Source organism: Sycon ciliatum, chromosome 7 (assembly GCF_964019385.1).
Source record: "Sycon ciliatum chromosome 7, ocSycCili1.1, whole genome shotgun sequence".
Lineage (NCBI taxonomy): Eukaryota > Metazoa > Porifera > Calcarea > Leucosolenida > Sycettidae > Sycon > Sycon ciliatum.
Window position 1 is genome coordinate 3,717,323 of NC_088649.1, and position 20,791 is coordinate 3,738,113.

General features: G+C 47.7%; 1 protein-coding gene across 1 annotated transcript in view; it reads left to right on the plus strand.

Annotated features, from left to right (window-relative positions):
• The window catches only part of LOC135820760 (uncharacterized), a 69,615-nt gene that overhangs the window by 39,444 nt on the left and 9,380 nt on the right, over window positions 1-20,791 (plus strand). Inside the window, exons 2-8 of the mRNA XM_065333789.1 lie at window positions 4,439-4,602; window positions 9,275-9,316; window positions 12,664-12,764; window positions 15,395-15,535; window positions 18,443-18,638; window positions 19,134-19,876; window positions 20,396-20,791. The exon at window positions 20,396-20,791 is cut by the window's right edge and continues 885 nt beyond it. Of these exons, the coding sequence (XP_065189861.1) occupies window positions 4,524-4,602; window positions 9,275-9,316; window positions 12,664-12,764; window positions 15,395-15,535; window positions 18,443-18,638; window positions 19,134-19,876; window positions 20,396-20,791 (1,698 nt within the window). The 5' untranslated portion in view covers window positions 4,439-4,523. The remainder of the gene's footprint in view (window positions 1-4,438; window positions 4,603-9,274; window positions 9,317-12,663; window positions 12,765-15,394; window positions 15,536-18,442; window positions 18,639-19,133; window positions 19,877-20,395) is intronic.

Genomic DNA, 20,791 nt, shown 5'->3' on the forward strand with positions numbered 1-20,791 from the left:
TTCTCACTTTACAGTAGTAGATCTAGCCTGTGTTAGAACACGGTGAGTTGTACGTGGTGGTACAACTCGCTGTACCTGGTACACGGTGAGTTGTACGTGGTGGTACAACTCGGTGTACCTGGTACACGGTGAGTTGTACGTGGTGGTACAACTCGGTGTACCTGGTACATGGTGAGTTGTACGTGGTGGTACAACTCCATGTACCTGGTACATGGTGAGTTGTACGTGGTGGTACTACTCGATGTACCTGGTACACGGTGAGTTGTACGTGGTGGTACAACTCGGTGTACCTGGTACACAGTGGCCCTGTACTAGTACTACAGTTGTGCTCGCTGAAATCCGACGCGAAGTGCAAAGCTGACAGCCTGGACCAGTTCCGACTACGTCATTGTGTATTGTACATGTGTACGTCCAGCTGTGTTCGTGCCACTTTCAGTGTGTCAAGGGCGTGGTAGTTTAGGGTGCCAAATATGCACTCTTGGTCGGATTTTATCAAACGGAACTGTACATGCACATTTTATGTTGAACAAGAGAGCATGTGCGGAAGCAATGTAGCTATTACTTGCCCTCGCCACACGCGATGACATGAGTACATCATCCCCAACTTAGTGTGTAACTATAGGTGCTGTCCCTGGCAAAAAGAAACAGGACTTTGGTTTTAGTTCACGCCGTTGGAACACTCTTAGATCTTTCTTCTTCTTCTTAGTGGTATTTCTTTCTTCTTCTCTCACACTTTTTTTCACCCCTTACCTTTTAGACTTCGCACTATCCTCTAGACGAACATTTACAAGTTATTTTTCCCCGCACACTAGTAGCTTGCATTGTGGCCGGGTGCAAGCCCGTGCATTCATGCACACCCAAGCTCTTGTGCAAGCCCGTGCATTTGTGCAAGCCCATACTCTTGTGGAAACCCATGCCGCCTTACGCAAGCCCAGGGTGATGTCTAAACCAGCACAGTAGTTCATGCCTTATCATAATAATTATTTTAATATGGCGTGGAATATTGCAGAACAAATTCGAATACAATGCATTTCGAAGAGGATAAAAACGAAAATCGTTTACCTAGTTCAGCAGGCCAAAGCCGGCAAAGGGCGCCACCACGGCACCGACGACTAAGCAGATAGAGAAAAGCTTGTGTTGTAGTCCTCCTTTTCCGACCCTAGTTAGACCTAGGGCTTACAGCACTCGCCCAGCAGTCGAGTTTGCAGCCAGCAACACCGTCAGATCAAGAAGCTACAGCAAAACTTTGATATTTACGTCGAATTGGCCAACACTCACTAGACTTTGTGCAGTTACTGAGTAGGAAACAGTTGGTGGAGAAGATAGGAAGACGCAATAGCAAGGATCAACATGAACTCCTGAAAGCGAAACGTAGCTGCTCAGTCAGAGGCTTTCGCGTCAGTACGAAGCATCTTGCAGAGTAGCCTACTGTAGGGCTTGAAAGTGCTACGTCACAGCATAGTAACAATGCCTCAGTATGTGGGTGCATAGCAACCCACTCATGTCGTATGCAGGTGTGACTTTTACTTCGACACCAGTTGTAACCCCGCCCCCAGTAGCCAAATCAGTCAGTTTCACTGGCTACATCACCCGGCCCTGCGGTGAGTAAGACGGCTTGAGTGGATCCAAGTGGATCCAGTTTTTGTATTTTTGAAATTGTTGCTATGCTGTGACGTAGCACTTTCAAGCCCATAGTCTAGACTCAGAGCAGAGCTAGTAGTAGCAGTAGAAGACGGACTACTACAGTAGTAGTACTGAGTACTAGTACTAGTACTACACTAGTACAGTACTCTAGTCTGTAGTAGCAAGAGTATATTAAAGGGGAAGTGCATCGATTTTTCGAGTAGGGTCCAGAAGAAAGACAATTTGATATCGGTTCGAATGGCATATCTCTCGCTTCCATACGATAAGCCAAACTTGCCAAATCGCCAATTGTATGCTCACGTTGCCATAGCGACCAGCGCAGTGATGACGTACGAAAGGCTTAGCTCCTCCACAGAGAAGGTCGATCACTGCAGAAATTGGTCATTTTCAATTGTCTTATTGTATTCACGATGTGAAAGAAGTGCTGTGTTCAATGCTGTTAGTGCCGTGAACTGTTTATCGCCCTTCTCATGCATTTTCCTAGGCTGACTGTGCCTAGGAAATGGTTTCCTCCAGGACAAGATGCTTGGAATTCGGCATCTCTCCTGAGACATTTTCAGCAAACTTTTAAACCTACGACATTATTTCATTCGTCAATCTCCACCACCCGTCGTCTCACCTGGCTTCAGAAGATGTTACGAGAGATAGGAGAGTCGCCAGGAAGCATCACATTCATCTTCAGGAAGTGGAAAGAGCAAACGGCATGGTCCTTGGTTGGGGGAAATGCTGAACGTCTGATTTGTCCCAACCAAGATTTCAGCATTTTGTTCGTCACTATTTTCGCTTGTCTGCTGGTGTCGCCGCACTCCAGCTTTCTCCTATCGGTGTCACGTCCCAGTACACAATCGAGAGGACTACTAACAAACAGTTCCCTGCACTAACAGCATTGAACACAGCCCTTCTTTCACTTCGTGAATACAATAAACCAATTGAAAATGACCAAATTCTGCAGTGATTGACCTTCTCTGTGGTGGAGCTAAGCCTTTCGTACGTCATCGCTGCGCTGGTCGCTATGGCAACGTGAGTATACAATTGGCGATTTGGCAAGTTTAGCTTATCGTATGGAAGCGAGAGATATGCCATTCGAACCGATATCAAATTGTCTTTCTTCCGGACCATACTCGAAAAATCGATGCACTTCCCCTTTAATGGTAGTAGTGGATCTACTAGCACTACCGGAATGACGTGTAAATCTACTACTAGTAGTGTACATCATGACTGTCATGATTGTACCCAGTCGGGGGGCCGGGTGCGTTGACCGAGTGGTCGCCATATCCGAGTTGTTTTGAATGTGAATCAGGGAGTCGTAAAAATACCGTATTTACGACTCCCTGACATGATTGATGTGAATGCGTCCGTGATCTGGTGATCATGATCATGGTGATCATGACAAGGAAAAGTGGTCGCCATGGTCGAGTGGTCGCCATGGTCGAGTGGTCGCCATGGTCGAGTGGTCGCCATGGTCGAGTGGTCGCCATGGTCGAGTGGTCGCCATGGTCGAGTGGTCGCCATGGTCGAGTGGTCGCCATGGTCGAGTGGTCGCCATGGTCGAGTGGTCGCCATGGTCGAGTGGTCGCCATGGTCGAGTGGTCGCCATGGTCGAGTGGTCGCCATGGTCGAGTGGTCGCCATGGTCGAGTGGTCGCCATGGTCGAGTGGTCGCCATGGTCGAGTGGTCGCCATGGTCGAGTGGTCGCCATGGTCGAGTGGTCGCCATGGTCGAGTGGTCGCCATGGTCGAGTGGTCGCCATGGTCGAGTGGTCGCCATGGTCGAGTGGTCGCCATGGTCGAGTGGTCGCCATGGTCGAGTGGTCGCCATGGTCGAGTGGTCGCCATGGTCGAGTGGTCGCCATGGTCGAGTGGTCGCCATGGTCGAGTGGTCGCCATGGTCGAGTGGTCGCCATGGTCGAGTGGTCGCCATGGTCGAGTGGTCGCCATGGTCGAGTGGTCGCCATGGTCGAGTGGTCGCCATGGTCGAGTGGTCGCCATGGTCGAGTGGTCGCCATGGTCGAGTGGTCGCCATGGTCGAGTGGTCGCCATGGTCGAGTGGTCGCCATGGTCGAGTGGTCGCCATGGTCGAGTGGTCGCCATGGTCGAGTGGTCGCCATGGTCGAGTGGTCGCCATGGTCGAGTGGTCGCCATGGTCGAGTGGTCGCCATGGTCGAGTGGTCGCCATGGTCGAGTGGTCGCCATGGTCGAGTGGTCGCCATGGTCGAGTGGTCGCCATGGTCGAGTGGTCGCCATGGTCGAGTGGTCGCCATGGTCGAGTGGTCGCCATGGTCGAGTGGTCGCCATGGTCGAGTGGTCGCCATGGTCGAGTGGTGGTCGCCATGGTCGAGTGGTCGCCATGGTCGAGTGGTCGCCATGGTCGAGTGGTGGTCGCCATGGTCGAGTGGTCGCCATGCCATATCCAAGTGGTCACCACTACTCATTACGACATAATCAAGGCATTACATGATTAGGCATTACAGGTTTTACTGTACTTAGTAGCTAAAACAAGTAAAAGAAAAGCATCAATTGTTTCGCCAGCCTTTCCTCATTTTTGACAGTACATGACATTGTATTGACTTGCTTACTACATGTACCTAACCATACTGTCCATAGTAGATCCACTCAGCGTGTCGAGCAGCGGCGACCTGCCCCACTTCATGAATGTTCTTCAAGGAGTAATCAACGGTTCTGACCTCGGAGCTGGGCCGGCGAAGAAGTGCCACTTATCTCCAGCCGTAATAGCGAACTATGTGTTTCTTCGTGCGCAGAAACCTCCGCTACGTAGACATGTTTCCCTGCCAGAGTTCTGGGTCTGCCCACGCAGCCCAATTATTTCAAGACTATTGTGCTTGACGATGGCATTGTAGGACTCCCAGTGAGAGATTCCAGATGGAGCAGGGCTTCCACCCGGACTGGCATAGTCCAAACGTGGAGATCTCTGATTCGGGACGATTGGCTACGAGTTCTGGTAAGATTTCACACTTGTGCATAGAGATATTTGTAAGGTCCTACAAAATTAATCTGATATTACAGTCATGGGGGGGGGGGGGGGGGATCCGGTTTAACCAAAATTCAATACCCAATACAGGTCTACTCTCCATATAACGTAATCTCTGGGACCACGCAAAAATTATGTTATATCGAGAGTTATGTTATGTAGAAAGTCGTGTGAAAAATACAAGATGTACCTCAAAATGAAGGATATTACAAGGCAGATTCAACCGTGCTAACATATACACACTGTACCACCATCGACATCAGATATCATCCGCAGAATATATGCACAATAGGACTAGACTGGCTATAGTGCTAGCTACGGCTACAGCTTGATTGTACCACGCACGTAGATCTACGTTGTATCGAGAGTGCGCATGACGGGGACCGCGCCGTAGGGTGCGTTATGCCGAGGTTTACGTTATGTATGACTAAACTGGCCTAAACTGGCTAGCTACAGCTGCCGCTTGATCGTACCGTGCACGTGAATTTACGTTGTATCGAGAGTGCGCACGTCGGGGACCGTGCCGTAGCGTGTGTTATGTCGAGGTTTATGTTATGTAGGATTATGTTGTGTAGAACAAAATTTGTATGGGAGTGATGCTGGTTCGGCGCGGGATTTGAATTTTTTGCGTACTAGCGAGGTTTATGTACAAGTGAGAGTTGTCGAGAGCAGACCTGTACTTCGAAGTATAAGCATAATTATGGAATCAGATTGTATTGAAGTTGTGCCATTGCAATTACAACAGTCCAATTGTTTTAGTTGGAATTTCATGCTATGACGAACTGAAAGGTTCCTGCAGGGAAAGTTTAACCCTTTGAGGTACCAATTTAACCCTTTGAGGTGGCAATGAACCTGTATCAGACTTTAATGACTGATGCACCGCAAAGGGTTAAAGCACTACGAGAAAAGAAAAGAATGGACAAAATTACATCAAATGCAATCTACTGGCACACAGCTTCAGTGAGCACCTGAATAACTTTTCAAATTCTTGTGAAGAATATGCAACCCATTGGTATGTTGAGAGCCTGGAATACCGAAATGATCACTTTCCTCGTTTGTTTCTACTGTGGAAAATTTATAGCATTTTGCGATGAGAAAGTCTCGTTAATCAAACGAGCATTTCTTCACTTGACAGAAACAAAACAAAAACGTTGTCGATAATCCATCCAATGTCGTCTAAAACACACCGCTGGTGCAGCACTCTGTTCCCACGGAGGACCAACTACCGGTAGCCACTGCTGCATGCCGCAGCAGGTAAAGATTATCGACGTCACTTGGATGTCGGGCCCTCGTCTTCTGAGCAGCTTGAGCGGCAAGATTCTAAGTTCTCATTTCTGGCTTGAAGAGTGTCATCTTTGGGAACATCCTTTCTCATTATCAAAAACCATTGCAAGGAATACTGACTACACTCCAACTAAAGCGAAGGACAGCGCCAATGAAGGTTCGTTTGGATCGTTTTGAAAGTTGGAAAAGGGAGCAACCACCCACAGTCGGTCGCCTTGGCCTGTGGCATGGTGGTAGAGCATACAAAGCAACTGCTCGTGGAGCGCGGCCACCTCGAAGCACTGGTAGCTGGCATATCTACAGTAAAACCTGTAATGGCGACCACTCGGATATGGCGACCACTCGACCATGGCGACCACTTTTCCTTGTCACGGACGAATTCACATTCAAAACAGCTCGGATAAGGCGACCACTCGCTCAATGCGACCAACGACCACCCACCCGCGACCGCGCTACACCCTACGAAGTATATGTACATGCACGCATTTCAATATGCATCACACATGGTACATCTACACATCAGCGCAGGAAGTGTAGATGTACATGGTGCATGTATGACACTTGACAGGTGTGAGTCCCTCAGGCACATGATTCGTGATAGTAGCAATGGGAGTGTCCTGTCCACCATATCTACCAGTGGCGGGTTTAGGGCCCCCCCCCCCCCTCAAAAGTTTCGACTTAGGTTTCGAAAAATATAAGGCAGGGCGCCGGGGCTAGCTAGCTAGGCTAGGCTCGGGGCGCGCGCGCGGCCTGAAACGATCGTCCAAATGCGGTTGCACGGTACGGTGCGCACACGTGCTCGAGCTGGTGTTGATTGCACACACTACAGACTAGTGCAGTACAGTCTACAGACTAGTGCAGTACAGTCTACAGTCTACAGAGTACAGTGAGCATGCACTGCTACAGAGAAACACGGTGACCTGACTGTGTAGATCTACACTGACGTCTGTACTGCTGTACAGTGTGATGCCAGTGCTGGGACGCGCTCGACGCGTCTTCAACGTACAAACATCGAAGAAAAGTCTTCGAGTCAACCAAAACACGATTCGAATGCCGAGGGCTCAGGCGATCATCCTCGTTCGAATCGTGTTTTGGTTGACTCGAAGACTTTTCTTGGATGTCTCAGCGACATCCCAAAAGGCCAAGCTCTAGCCAGCAGAGCCTGGATTTTTTATAAAGCGTTCCTGTGGCGGCGCAACTCCTGCTGCCGCTCCAACAGGAAACAGTGGGAGTGATGAAGTCGCCGTAATTCCAGTTGAACTTTCGGAGCGGACTGACAGTCACACTCCGCCAGACGTGGAAGCACCTGTTGTCAGTGAGCAGCCAGAACATGAAGAACAGCGCACAGTGACAAGTGGACATAGTACCGCTGCCTATGTAAAGGATGCTTTGAGCGGTGAGAAATTGTTGGACTCGCATAAATTGCAGTTAATTCACTCACATAACGGCAAATTTGAAGTTTACAAATGTACAATGTTGCTGCGTGTGCAGAAATACTGCGCGTGGTGTGTGAGATTTACGGCTTCTTGACATCGGTTTTCAAAATGGCTGACCTGGGACAGAAGCATGATGTCATTTACTCCCACCCCATCCCGGCCGCAACCCCCCCCCCCCCCCCCCCCTCAGCCAAGTCCTGGACTCGCCACTGTCTACTGACTCAAGGACTCTGCAGATACCTGTTGTGAAGCTGACAATTGTTCTTTCAAGACGCGAAACATCAAAATTAAACGTTTTTATGGTCGTCGTCAGCTGGGGGAAGCTTAGAAATTTGTTGCAAAAAGAGCAAGGCTCTCGTTGGTTACAGCTGGATCATTTTCCTTTTGAAAAGAACTCATGAAGGAGCTTGTATGGAGAGAAATCTCAAAACTGTTGTCAGTCTTTCAGTTGGCACTGAGAATGCAGTGTGACCAGACAGTCAGCTGAATGATGCTGAAAGCGCAACAAGCGTTTCAGCCAAAAGCTCTTGCAGTGTGACCAGACAGTCAGCAGAGTGATGGTGAAAGCGCAACAAGCATCTCAGCTGGTCAGCCAAAAGCTCTTGCAGTGCGACCGCGGCCTAAGCTATGGCACACACAGGCGTGTGCAGTGTGATGCACTGATCAATATGATATATCGCATGTACAGGTATAGTGAATATGTTCACGTGACTCACTGAACCTGGATAAGAAGACCACCTGGCCAAGGTGACCACTTTTTCTCGTTCCTTGAGTTGTCGTCTTAGACAGGTTTCACTGAACATGGTCACATGTGATCGTATATAGATCTACACTACACTGCTTTCCAGTCTGTGTAAATCATGGATATGAACGCCAGTACAGTATCGATGTACTGCGTGTGTGATACTATACTCCTCCACTGCACAGTGATCAGACTCATGACGTTTTCTGCATGCATGATACTTTCGATTTTTCTCAGCAGTGACCTTTGCAAAATTTAGGGGGTTTCGCGGTACTCGTGGAACCCCAGGACCCCCCCCCCCCCCCGGATCCGCCACTGGTCATGTACTACCTACTGGGTAAATGTATTGTTGAGCACTCTCGGCAGGCTGCTCTAGTGCTGCTGTATTACGTATTGCCCGCTACGTTTTGTAGTTAGAGCACTCTGGCGCTAGAGCGACGAGCTATCTTAATGTCTGTGGTGCCTCCTTTGCACCATGGCTGGTAGCTCGACGTGCTTTAAGATCGTAGCTGTACTGATGAGGCCTTTATGGCCGAAACAGCTTGCTGTCTACAGCATTGGGTATGATCAAGTATCAACAGTGTGGGAAATAATATGATTTCTTACATGACACGTGACCGTGTCCTAGGAATTGTCTAATCACCACCTTTCCCGCCGCGGGCATGATTCAGCCATCATGCCCGCTGCCCTTGGCAACACTGACGTCACTTCAGGTATGATTGACAATCATGCCCGTGGTCAAGTGGCAACGAGATGTAGCCAATAATGTGACAAGGCGCGGGTTTTGAAGAAAGAAGTGGAAGTGCATGTAGAAAGGAATGTCGCTTGTCTTCTTGACTCTTGTTACTTCGTGTGTTCTGGCTGTGACTAGTGCAGAGTGACTTTTCGCCGAACTGTGCTAGTCTTTGGCTTGTTTCAATGTTTGAGTAGGCTACGTTCCGTGCGTGCGCATGGGTCAAAAAAGAAATCCAATCATACACGTGCGTGCGCATGGGTCAAGTAAGAAATCCAATCATACACGGTCTGTCGGGCTTGCTGGCTGAATTATGCCCTATGGGAGCTCAGGCATGATTCAGCCATCAAGCCCGACAGACCGTGTATGATTAGATACATCATGTCTATAAGCAGTTACAATGAAAGTACCATGTGGCGGTGTATTGTATGTGTGTTGTGATTGCAGAGTGGCGTGTGTCCGACCTGCCTGCATGGATTCACTGGAAGGGTAAGTTTCGAAGTCTGAAGAACATGTTGAAGGGTCGCTGCTTAGATGACAACTATACCATAGCTTAGGCCGCGGCCGCACTGCAAGAGCTTTTGGCTGACCAGCTGAAATGCTTGTTGCGCTTTCACCACCACTTCGCTGACTGTCTGGTCACACTACAAGAGCTTTTGGCTGAAACGCTTGTTGCGCTTTCAGCATCATTCAGCTGACTGTCTGGTCACACTGCATTCTCAGTGCCAACTGAAAGACTGACACTAGTTTTGAGAGTTCTCTCAATACAAGCTCCTTCATGAGTTCTTTTCAAAAGGAAAATGATCCAGCTGTAACCAACGAGAGCCTTGCTCTTTTGCAACAAATTTCTAATCTTCCCCCAGCTGACGACGACCATAAAAACTTCTAAGTTTTGATGTTTCGCGTCTTGAAAGAACAATTGTCAGCTTCACAACAGGTATCGCCTCCGGCTGCAGAGTCCTTGAGTCAGTAGACAGTGGCGTGTCCAGGACTTGGCTGAGGGGAGGGGGTGGGGGTTGCGGCCGGGATGGGGTGGGGGTAAATGACATCATGCTTCTGTCCCAGGTCAGCCATTTTGAAAACCGATGTCAAGAAGCCGTAAATCTCACACACCACGCGCAGTATTTCTGCACACGCAGCAACATTGTACATTTGTAAACTTCAAATTTGCCGTTATGCGAGCGAATCAACTGCAATTTATGCAAGTCCAACAATTTCTCACCGCTCAAAGCATCCTTTACATAGGCAGCGGTACTATGTCCACTTGTCACTGTGCGCTGTTCTTCATGTTCTGGCTGCTCGCTGACAACAGGTGCTTCCACGTCTGGCCGAGTGTGACTGTCAGTCCGCTCAGAAAGTTCAACTGGAATAGCAGCGACTTCATCACTCCCACTGTTTCCTGTTGGAGCGGCAGCAGGAGTTGCGCCGCCACAGGAACGCTTTATAAAAAATCCAGGCTCTGCTGGCTAGAGCTTGGCCTTTTGGGATGTCGCTGAGACATCGAGGAAAAGTCTTCGAGTCAACCAAAACACGATTCGAACGAGGATGATCGCCTGAGCCCTCGGCATTCGAATTGTGTTTTGGTTGACTCGAAGATTTTTCTTCGATGTTTGTACGTTGAAGACGCGTCGAGCGCGTCCCAGCACTGGCATCACACTGTACAGCAGTACAGACGTCAGTGTAGATCTACACAGTCAGGTCACCGTGTTTCTCTGTAGCAGTGCATGCTCACTGTACTCTGTAGACTGTAGACTGTACTGCACTAGTCTGTAGACTGTACTGCACTAGTCTGTAGTGTGTGCAATCAACACCAGCTCGAGCACGTGTGCGCACCGTACCGTGCAACCGCATTTGGACGATCGTTTCAGGCCGCGCGCGCGCGCCCCGAGCCTAGCCTAGCTAGCTAGCCCCTGGGCCCTGCCTTTTATTTTTCGAAACCTAAGTCGAAACTTTTGAGGGGGGGGGGGGGCCCTAAACCCGTCACTGGTAGATATTGTGAACAGGACACTCCCATTGAAAAGGACGTGAAAACACCACGGGAGAAAGACAGTCCAACTGAAAAGCAAAACGCTGCGGCTGAATGTGTCTGGCTGTTGCGAACCCTTTAATTCTCTTAATTGTCAGGAACGAACGACCACACGGCACGAGGACAACTATTTGCTCTTCAACAGTATATTTCACTTCGATCCAACATAATAACTAACACTAAAACCACCCGGTAGTTATAGAGTGAATATGACAGCCTATATGAGAAACGCATACACGTACTGCATACAACTACAGCGCACACAGCAAATCGCACATAGTGCATGTAGCGTATTCAAACATCAGCGGTACGGCGGTGTCGAGATACCACTGCATTGAAACAAACACAACGTCACAAGCGAGAAGGCCTTTCACACTTGAGAGCTTGTGGTTTCGTAACGCTGGCGGCATTCAGCCTTTGGCTGAAAGACGCTCAGCGGAAAAGCTGCAGAATTAAGCCGAAGCCATGGAAAAGGCGGAAATGAATGTCTGAAAAGTGTGCAGACTGACAGCGGCTTTAGTGGTAGAGCATTGCTGGCCTTAAGTGAGGGTCCCTGATTTGAGTCCTGGTGTTGACAGTCAATTTTTTCTTCACACTTTTCCCGTTTGCAACGGTCCCTCAAAGCAATGAATAATGAATGTAGTGATTGAACTCCCTCTCTCGTGGCACATGCACTGGATAGTGACTCGGCCAATGATGATTTGGAGTAACGAATGTCTTCATGTGCACCAGGGTCAGCCATGCTGTAATGGATTACTGCACTTGTATCAACACTCGCGTCAACATCCATATCAGCACCAGGGTTCTTGTCAAAGGAGTTGGAGGGAGGGGGGGGGGGGCGGGGATTGCTACTCCCCCCCCCCCCTACTCTGATAGCACACTACCCTACTCATTTTTAGATTCTGTGTATTTTCAGTTCACTCAACGAAAAAAGCGGCCTCAAATCGATCATTCCGGGTGCTTGCTACACCCATACGTTGCATTTTGTGTGACAAGGTGATAGTGAAACATGGAAAAATGGGTAAACTGTTTGTTTCCCCTGCCCCCCCCTCGTCACGATTTTTTCCTGGCTAGAACCGTTCACACTCGTATCTAGGTGCAAGTGCAGATTTTAACCTAAATGAGTTACTTCACTCCCTCGAACCCAGACCCTGATTCTGTGGAACAAGTTTGAATACTTCCGATGGGAGAATCAATAGTGCATTGTTTTTCAGCGTGACTAGGTCAAATTCTAGAATATCACATCGAGGAGATGTTCGTGCCCTCGGGACCGAAAGTTCCGTTTCCATAATTATGACGAAATTTACCGGATGCTCTGCACTCAGCGCTTTTTCAGGGAGAAATCTCGGCTTGTTCTGGTAAGGTCGCAGCGCCGAAAAATACTGGACATGTGAAATTTCAAGGCGGTGAGATGCTTTCACTTTTATCTTCCTCTATGAGCAAATTGTTTTGCGCCAGTATACCAAAGTACATGTATATACAATAATTATCGTAAGCGCACTGTACACGCAGTTCGAGTGATGAGGCTTTGTACAGTTGCGCTCTGTGAAATCCGACCCAGAGTGCGTATTTGGAGACCTCAACTTGCACGGCCCTTGACACACTGGAAGTGACACAAATTCAGCTGGACGTACATGAACACAATCATGTACAATACAAGAATGTAACCGGAACTGGTCCTGGGCACCAGTTTTTCACTCTGAGTCGGATTTCACGGAGCTCAAATGTATAATATGCGCAATGGATGTCGAGGACTGGTAAGTTCAATGTTGAGGTTTTGCAAACCTACATTTTGCCTTGTTCCCTGCAGAGGGCATTGGGTATCCAGACGCTGGCTGGGCAGTGAGCGCGTTACCGCTGGAGAGAGGACGCACATTAGCAGTTCGAGCCGTGTATGTGCATGGCTTTGAGGTAGGTGAAATGTTCCATGTCACCACTCTTGTTTCGGAAAAGAATCCTGTGCGAATTTTTTGACTAAAGAAGTTGAAGATGAAAGCATCACCTATTATCATTGTATTAGCCAAGAGTCTAACCTCTATTCAAACTGTTGAGTCCTCTGAATTAATCCCCATTCTCAAAACTCACAGCATGCCTGGGGGCGAGGTAGGCTGAGGAATACATTAATATTGGGCTAAACGACGAGGGTTGAGACAGCGGGACGAACAATTACATGCAGACTGAGAGCAAGAGCGTGAGATAGTTTGAGGAAGTGCAATGGAAGGCTAGGTTTTTTAATTTTTTTTACAAAATACACAACTCACCGGCAGGCACATGGCGCTAGCATGGGGTGAGATGGTGCTGGTGGGGCTTGTCATGCTCAACCGACCAGTGGTCTCGGCATCTTCACATGGCAGGCGCACCAAATTCGGGAGGGAAGCATAAGCATGAGGGGAAAAAAGCACGGGAGAAAATGGAAGATTTAGAACGAAGGAAAGGATCTAATTTTGGAACACAGCAGAAAATAGCAAATAATCAAATATATGATAGGAGTGAAAGGAGAGTGTCAAATGAAGGGTGCGATAGGGTAGCAGTGGAGATTGGCTACTCAGGATTGGCGACAATTAGGCATAGGGTCTGGGTAGCTATGACGAATTAGGGTGGTGATCATGTGTGCAGCAACCCAGGCCAGCGGCAATACGATAACACGGGAGCTATGCGTACAGGGTACAGGGTACACACGTTAGCAAATATACCGGGAAGTCAGATGCGTGGGATAAAATGTACGGAAAGTGGGGACCTAACGAAACAGTGTATTTCCTGTACATAAATGCTATAGATCTATTTAATTTATGCAACTATATCAACGTTGGTCCCATAGCTCAGATGGTTAGAACATTGCTCATGACAAGCAAGGTCCCGGGTTCGAGTCCTGGTGGATCTGGCATTTTTCCTCTTTTCAGGCAGCCTTGATCCTGTGGTGGCGTTCCTACCATTGCGGAAACCTCGGCCTGCAGCCAAGTTTCACGTGAACCGTGAACATTTTTTACATAATTATTACTAAAAAATATCACAAATGATAGTCCTCCGGCTCGGTACGAGGTGATTTTGTAATAATTTTACATGAAAGTAACAAAAGGCTATAATTCCGTTGCTGTGCCGAGTTTTGAATTGTGCATGGTCTCATTCTGCCACTCTGTATGTCCTCTATCCACATATGGACCACTTGATCGCACACCACAAACATGAGAGACACAGCGTGGGGTTGCTTTGCATGCATTTTTTCACCCAGAAAAAGTGTGTACAAAAGTTTACAAGTCAGTAAAATAGAGTCTTACATCAACAATATTATTCCAGAGTGCGCTAGAGAACTCTCGGCCATTGAAGAAAATGTTGAGTCACCTCCACCATTACACTGCACTCTTTAGCCGACTAGACCTTCCTGCCACTTACAGCCTGCTTGGGTGCATTCCTGTCACTCAACCTGAACTGGAGTTGAACCTTGGTGTGAAAGTTGTCGCCTGCTGGCGCGGTGACCAGGTGACTGCTGTACGCATGAGCACGTGACCGCTTGTTCAACCATATTCGATTGGGAATAAGGCCAGAACGCTGCATCGCAGCCTTTTCGAACCAAAACCAGTCGACTCAGTGTCCAAAAGACTACAACATATGGGCCAATCGCGGTCATTCGTGCTTTTATAAGAACGAAATGGCACTTTTAGTGACATTTTGCATACAAATCCCTATCTAGTAAGGCGAAGTCACCCAGTTTCGGTGGAAGTGCGCGAGCTCGATTGGAAATAAAGGAGGAAGGGAACGTCTCAGCTACCTCGGACCAAGACCATTCGACTCAGCACCCCGAAGACTACAACTGGTGAAAAATTGATTTTTGGCTTAACTTCCTCTTTAACTCGCTCGATAGCTCGCTCGTTAGTGGAACTGTTCGCTCGTTTGTTATAGATATGCTTGTTTCACCACTACATGTTGTAACTTTTTAGTTACAATGAATGATGCGTGGTGCTCTGTGTCGTGTGAAAATTTTATATTGGATTGGATTGGATTGGTTTATTTAACGTCGAATAACAAACAGGCAGTGTTGCCTTATTACATGAGATCGACTAAAGACAAACAGGCACACAAATGTAAGGAAAAGATTAAAAAAGAAAAAAAAGAAAATAGAAAAAAAGAGTAGGATTTAAGACAGCAGCTAGCTATCAACATGATTGAATATGTGTGGGTGTGTGTGTGTGCATGCGTGCGTGCGTGAATGCGTGCACGTGTATGCGCATGTGTGTGCATGCCAGAAAAATCCACTTCAATCAGTGGTGTGGTCTAGACCAGGCTAAAATTAGTGGTGGTTAATTCATCAGCTTTGCAAGCTGTTGAATGGTGAAATCCCAGCACAAGTTGCTAAGCATCAGTGATGGGCAGGAGTATGGGTATGAGTATGTGCGTGCGTGCGTGCGTGCGTGCGTGTGTGTGTGTGTGTGTGTGTGTGTGTGTGTGTGTGTGTGTGTGTGTGTGTGTATGAGCATGGTGACTCATGTATGTTTGTATGTATGCTATGTATGGCTGTGTATCTGTAAATATGTATGTTCCTTTAGGGATTTCCCGCGGAGGATTGTTTCTTTTCAATAGGGTTCGGCTGTTTTAACCCAGATCGGTCTCCGCATACCTTCAAATTCAACTCCGAGAGAGGTGAAATTGGTCAAGTTACATTTAAACTGACTGACTCTCTTGCAAAGGTGAGCCTCTTAGAACTAACTTCAATAAATAGAATAGGAATAAATATAAGAACATGGTAAACACAGTCATCCGCAAACATAGAACAACTTTTCCGAGCGTTTTCCCTTGTCTATCTGAAGGAAATGATCACCACACTGATTTTCATAAAAAAGCAAACAAGGGAAATATTCGTATCTCTCACTTGCATACGATAAGCCAAACTTGCCTCATCCCCAATTGTATGATCATGTTGGCATAGCGACCAGCGCAGTGATGACGTAGGTTCTGCTTAGGTCCGTGAGAGGGAAGGTCAATCACTGCAGAATGTGGTCATTTTCAATTGTCTTATTGTATTCACTACTACCTCGGACTAGTGAAACTTGGCACGATGTTTTGTGTTGGTACCACAAATCCACAAGGGTGTGAGGTATGACTTATTTGTAGCTTGATGCAACCGGGTGCAGGAAGCCAAGCGATGAGCTGGTGAGTGGCATAGAGCTCAGACATAGTCAGAGGTAAGTCAGAGGTAGACGGTTTGCTGAGGCAGGCCAGTCTCTCGTGTACCAACGCAAAGGTGCGCGCTTCCATTCTGCGAAGGAGAATCGTCGTGCTTTCGCGTGTCAATGACTTGTGGGAATTCTCTCTCTCTCTTTCTCTCTCTCCACGTGGTCACTCAGCCAGCACAGATTCCAGATGTCAATATCAACAACCTGGCGTCTCTCAATAGCATCCAGAGCGATGCGTCTCTGTTGGCTAAGGAAAAACGGCAGCCGGCAATTTTGGACTGTTGACGAAAATACCCGGCAAAAAGGTTGGAGTCCTGGCGTGTGTGAATGTGTTGCACGGTTCTTACCACTGCATCCTGGAGAGTGGCGGCAGAAATGACTACCCTCGACATCGTGGCTCGAGCACAGCACACAGAAGCGACATCGAGATTTCCAGAGCGATCACAGCAGAGGACTTGCTGCAACTGAATCCGCTCTAGTCGCACTTCCGTCTCACTACAGGGACAATTCCTCTCCACAAGAAGCTGCGATCTCTAAATCAGAGAAGAGAGCATCAGCCTAACTGATGTGCATGTCTCTAATATCCGTGTTGAGTTGTATTTTGGTGAGTCGATCATTATTTTCGATTGTAAAGTGTGAGCTATTTCGAGTAATTTGAAGTCAACAAAAACGAGCCAAGTTTCGCTTGTCGGTGATAGTACTTTCTCCGCGTCATTAAAATTGTCGCTTCGCACATCGCAATATTTGTGACTTGGCTCGTCTTAGTCAGACTGTCGGAATCGGTGTGTTCTGTGTTCGAACACTGGTGCGACCCTTCCTGCGCAATATCTACTTGTCACTGAAGCCGTGGTGGTCTCGGACTTTGTCGGAGCTCTTTTCCGCACCAAGCAAATTCATCGCGCTCCGCACTATTCCGCCCCGGAGCGCATTTCGTTTTCTGGAGTTCGTGCCGTCCCACGTCGTTCGCGTGGGTATTTATCAAGACTGCAAGCTCGGGTAGAAGATTCCTGGTATCTCTCCTGAATACGAAATGCTGAAGTTGACGATGGCAAGAACAAAGTGGTCTCAAATTCCTAAAATGCGCTACTTGTGGCGCATGTTGCTGCGAAGGTAGCAGGTCTGAAAACACCAACAAAATTTAGCGAAGCGCTTGCCAAGGAAAGAAGGTGAGGAACTGCTTACCCTATCCCGCTGGAAGGTCATTACAGTGTACTTGAAAAATGCTAGCTTGCCTTCATTGCCTGCCACTTGGAGGCATGAATCGCTTGAAAACAAAGTTTCTTGGCCTGAATTTGAACGCGCGTCTTGTTCAGCGTATTGTTGAGTGCTGAAGGGTCTGCCTCAAACTCTGAAGAAGACGTCGACGTTAGCTGCAAGTGCAGCGAAGCGGTGGGCCACAAACTAAAGCTTGGTCCGTCGACAATGCTCTGCCTCAATTTCTAGCTGATTTCTTTGCCCTTCGAGTGGACAAATTAAATTCAAAAAATTGCTCTGGGAAGCGACAATTTTAATGACGCGGATGAAGTATGTGAAAAAGTGCTGTGCTCAATGCTGTTAGTGCGTTTATCGGCCTTCTTCTGCATTTCTCTAGGCTGACCTTCATTCATTCATAAGTGTCTGCAGTTTAATGATGATTTTTATTGTGGTGTGTCGTGAACAGGATGCTATTAGAGCAGTTGAAAGTTTGGAAGCTGTTTGTAAAATGAGAGTGCTCCGGCTCGGCAGAGTGCTCATTATTCATTCGAATAGAGCTATTGTACACACAACACAGAGCACTACAGTTTACTTGTCAAAGTAGTTGTCTGATGATTGCCTATGGGCATAACACTTTTAGTTACAACGAATGATGCATGGTGCTCTGTACCGTGTGTGGGAAGCTGCTTGTACAAGCCTCTTAGGACTTGTCCATCTAAACCAAGCTTATGTTAGATTCCTGAAGTTGTCATGGTAACTAATATATATGACCATTTCTCTCTCTTTCTGTCTGCCTGTCCCTCACTCCCTCCCTTCCTCGGAACGTGCATCAATAGTTCATCACTCAGTCAAAGATACAGCTGTTAAATGTCTTTCGGTGTGGGAAGCTTTCTGTGAATATGGTTCCTGTGAGGCGTGCTTTTCTTTGAATGTCGTACTGGGAAGAATCTCTCATTGTTGTGTCGTTCTATGAGCTGGTTCTTGGCAATCTGCCGTAGACCCACGTGTCCATATTCCAGGAATGACAACAATCAAGAAAACACGGACTTGTGACAGAATGCACACTGCATGACATGAAACTTTGTTGATGCTGTGGAAGGACTAACTGGGCCATGTGAGTGTGGTGCTATACACTTTAAAAAGAGATCAGGGTTGCCGTGGCAGCCATGACAGTCACAGAGACTTAGTAACAATGTGTGTTTTGTTCTGCTCTCTGTGTGCTACAAGATGTCAGACCCCGGGGATCGATCCTTTTTTGTACATTGGTGGCCAACAGGTGAAGTGGTGTGCAGCGAGATGAAACGGAATGGTGGAATGCGTAACCATACGCTATCGGATGTCCCTGAAGCGCACGATGTCATCTATGCAGTCATGCAACTTGACACCCGTGGAGCATGCTTGGTTAGAACCATCTCCAACAGAGGTATGGAAGTAACAGAAGACATTGATGAAGGTTGGTCAGCATGAAGCCAGTGCTGAGACGGGTGGTGCCTTCTGTTCCACCAGTCTTTTAATCCATACACAGTATAATGTGATCAAGTGTGATTGTGTTAGCAGAATGAATACTTGGAATTGGAACTTGTGCGTACTAGACTCGGATGGAGAGCCAGAGATTATAATTGCCGCATTTGCCGGAGAATATTGCGCACTTTAATGCGCTATTTCAGGCCCGAATCCGCAGTTACGCGCTATGCTCCGAATGTGAGAATGCATGCACTTCGAAAAGTAGTGCAATGTATCAAACGGATGCGAAGGTTTCTACTTCTGAGTCTCTGACCCTGATTAAGCCATATCCATGCATTGGAGGTGTCTTCTGTCAGCTACACTCCACCGTAAATGCAAGATGGGCAAGAGACCTCATAGGTAGCATAGGTATTCATCTACAAGTGTAAGTATTTTATGTTTTCTTTGTGTACAGTTTCTGAACCCATGGTCAAGCCAGCCGGACTCCAACTGGAGATTGGAATACCGTTTCTACGCATGATTCTGATCGGTGAAGCCGGTGCAGGCAAGACCAGCCTGGCGCGCTCTCTTTGCCGCAAGAAAATCTTACGCGGAAAGGACGACAACAGCACAGTCGGAGTGGATGAAAGCATGTTCATCATCAATGGTGATCAGCTGGAGCAGGATACCAGCAAAGACGGCGAGGAAGTACTCAGAAGAAAGATCGCCTCTGTGATCCACCGTACCGCAACTGATCCAGAGGCTTTTCTGTGCACTGCTGCTGCTTCTTCTTCTTCTTCTTCTTCTTCTTCTTCTTCTTCTTCTTCTTCTTCTTCTTCTTCTTCTGCCTCATCTGTTTCTGAATCCTGTCATTCTGCTAACTCTGCTGCAAGCAAGGCCAAAGCAGACATTTCTTCTTCATTAGCAAGTGATGCCTCTGGATTGACGAGCCCATTCTCTGACTCGGCAGCAAGCGAGAACGAGTTACCACAAAGTGTGATTAGTGATATCTCAAGCCGCGTGGCATCCTCTTCGTTCATTGAGAATGGCAGCGCAAATATTCCTGAGGGATCAGTTCAAATCATCCGCATCTGGGACACGGCAGGCCAGGACTCCTATCGGCTGCTTCAGCACATCGGCTTTGGTGCTGAACGCACTGTGTATGCAATTGTCTTCAACGCAAGCCAGTCTGTGGAAGCAGAGACTCCTCAGAGCACTGTAAGTATTGATAGATGTCGAGAGACCGTTGGACAGTGGGCTGGTTTTGGTCTAGGCAGTCTAGTCCAGCACCTTGTGTGTGAATTGTGAAGTGACTGTGACCAGCCAACAGTACAATGGGTTTCGGTGTTAGCTAGACCTTTTAAAAGCCAAGAATGCTGTACTTTAGAAGATCGCAATAATTTTGACCTTCCCCATACTATAGCATACAGTGTTCTACTGGAAGAGATGCGACGCTAGAGTAGAAATATCTTGAATTGAAGACAAGATACTCAGATATTGCCAGTCCACTAGCTCTAAGGTACAGGCTCAAAATCAAGATATTTTGGTCCCCTGTCCCCCTCCCTCTCAACTAGTACGATTGCTATCATGTCATTCTTTGAAAGAAAGACAAGTTCGTACACATATCACTGTTTAAAATATCAGTTGTCTGAGGATTGCCAGGACCTGGCATAAAACTATTGGTTAAAACACCAGACGCATGGTGCTCTGTGTCTGGTGTGTTCCTGTGCTATGCAGGTTCGACACGAGGGCAAACATCGGCCTTGCACTGCAGCTGTGCCGAGACAGCCAAGCCTTACGTATATCCACGACTACCTGGCCACAATACACAACATGCCGAGTAGCAGTAACGTGCGGGTGTTCCTCGTTGGCACGCATATCGACCAACGTAGCTGGTTCAGTGGAGCGACCCTGGATGCGGAACGTGATGTCATCATGAAAAGTCTTATAAGGAAACCGTACTGCCACTTGCTGAAGTCTGACGACATCGTGTTTGTCAACAACACACGTTCTGGTAGCTTCCTCTTGCCAGAACACGCTGGAATCCGAAGCCTGCGCACTAAGCTTGTTGAGGAGAGTGTCAACCAAGAGGCTATCCCACTTGCACGTGGTCTGGAAACGCTCGCACTTCTC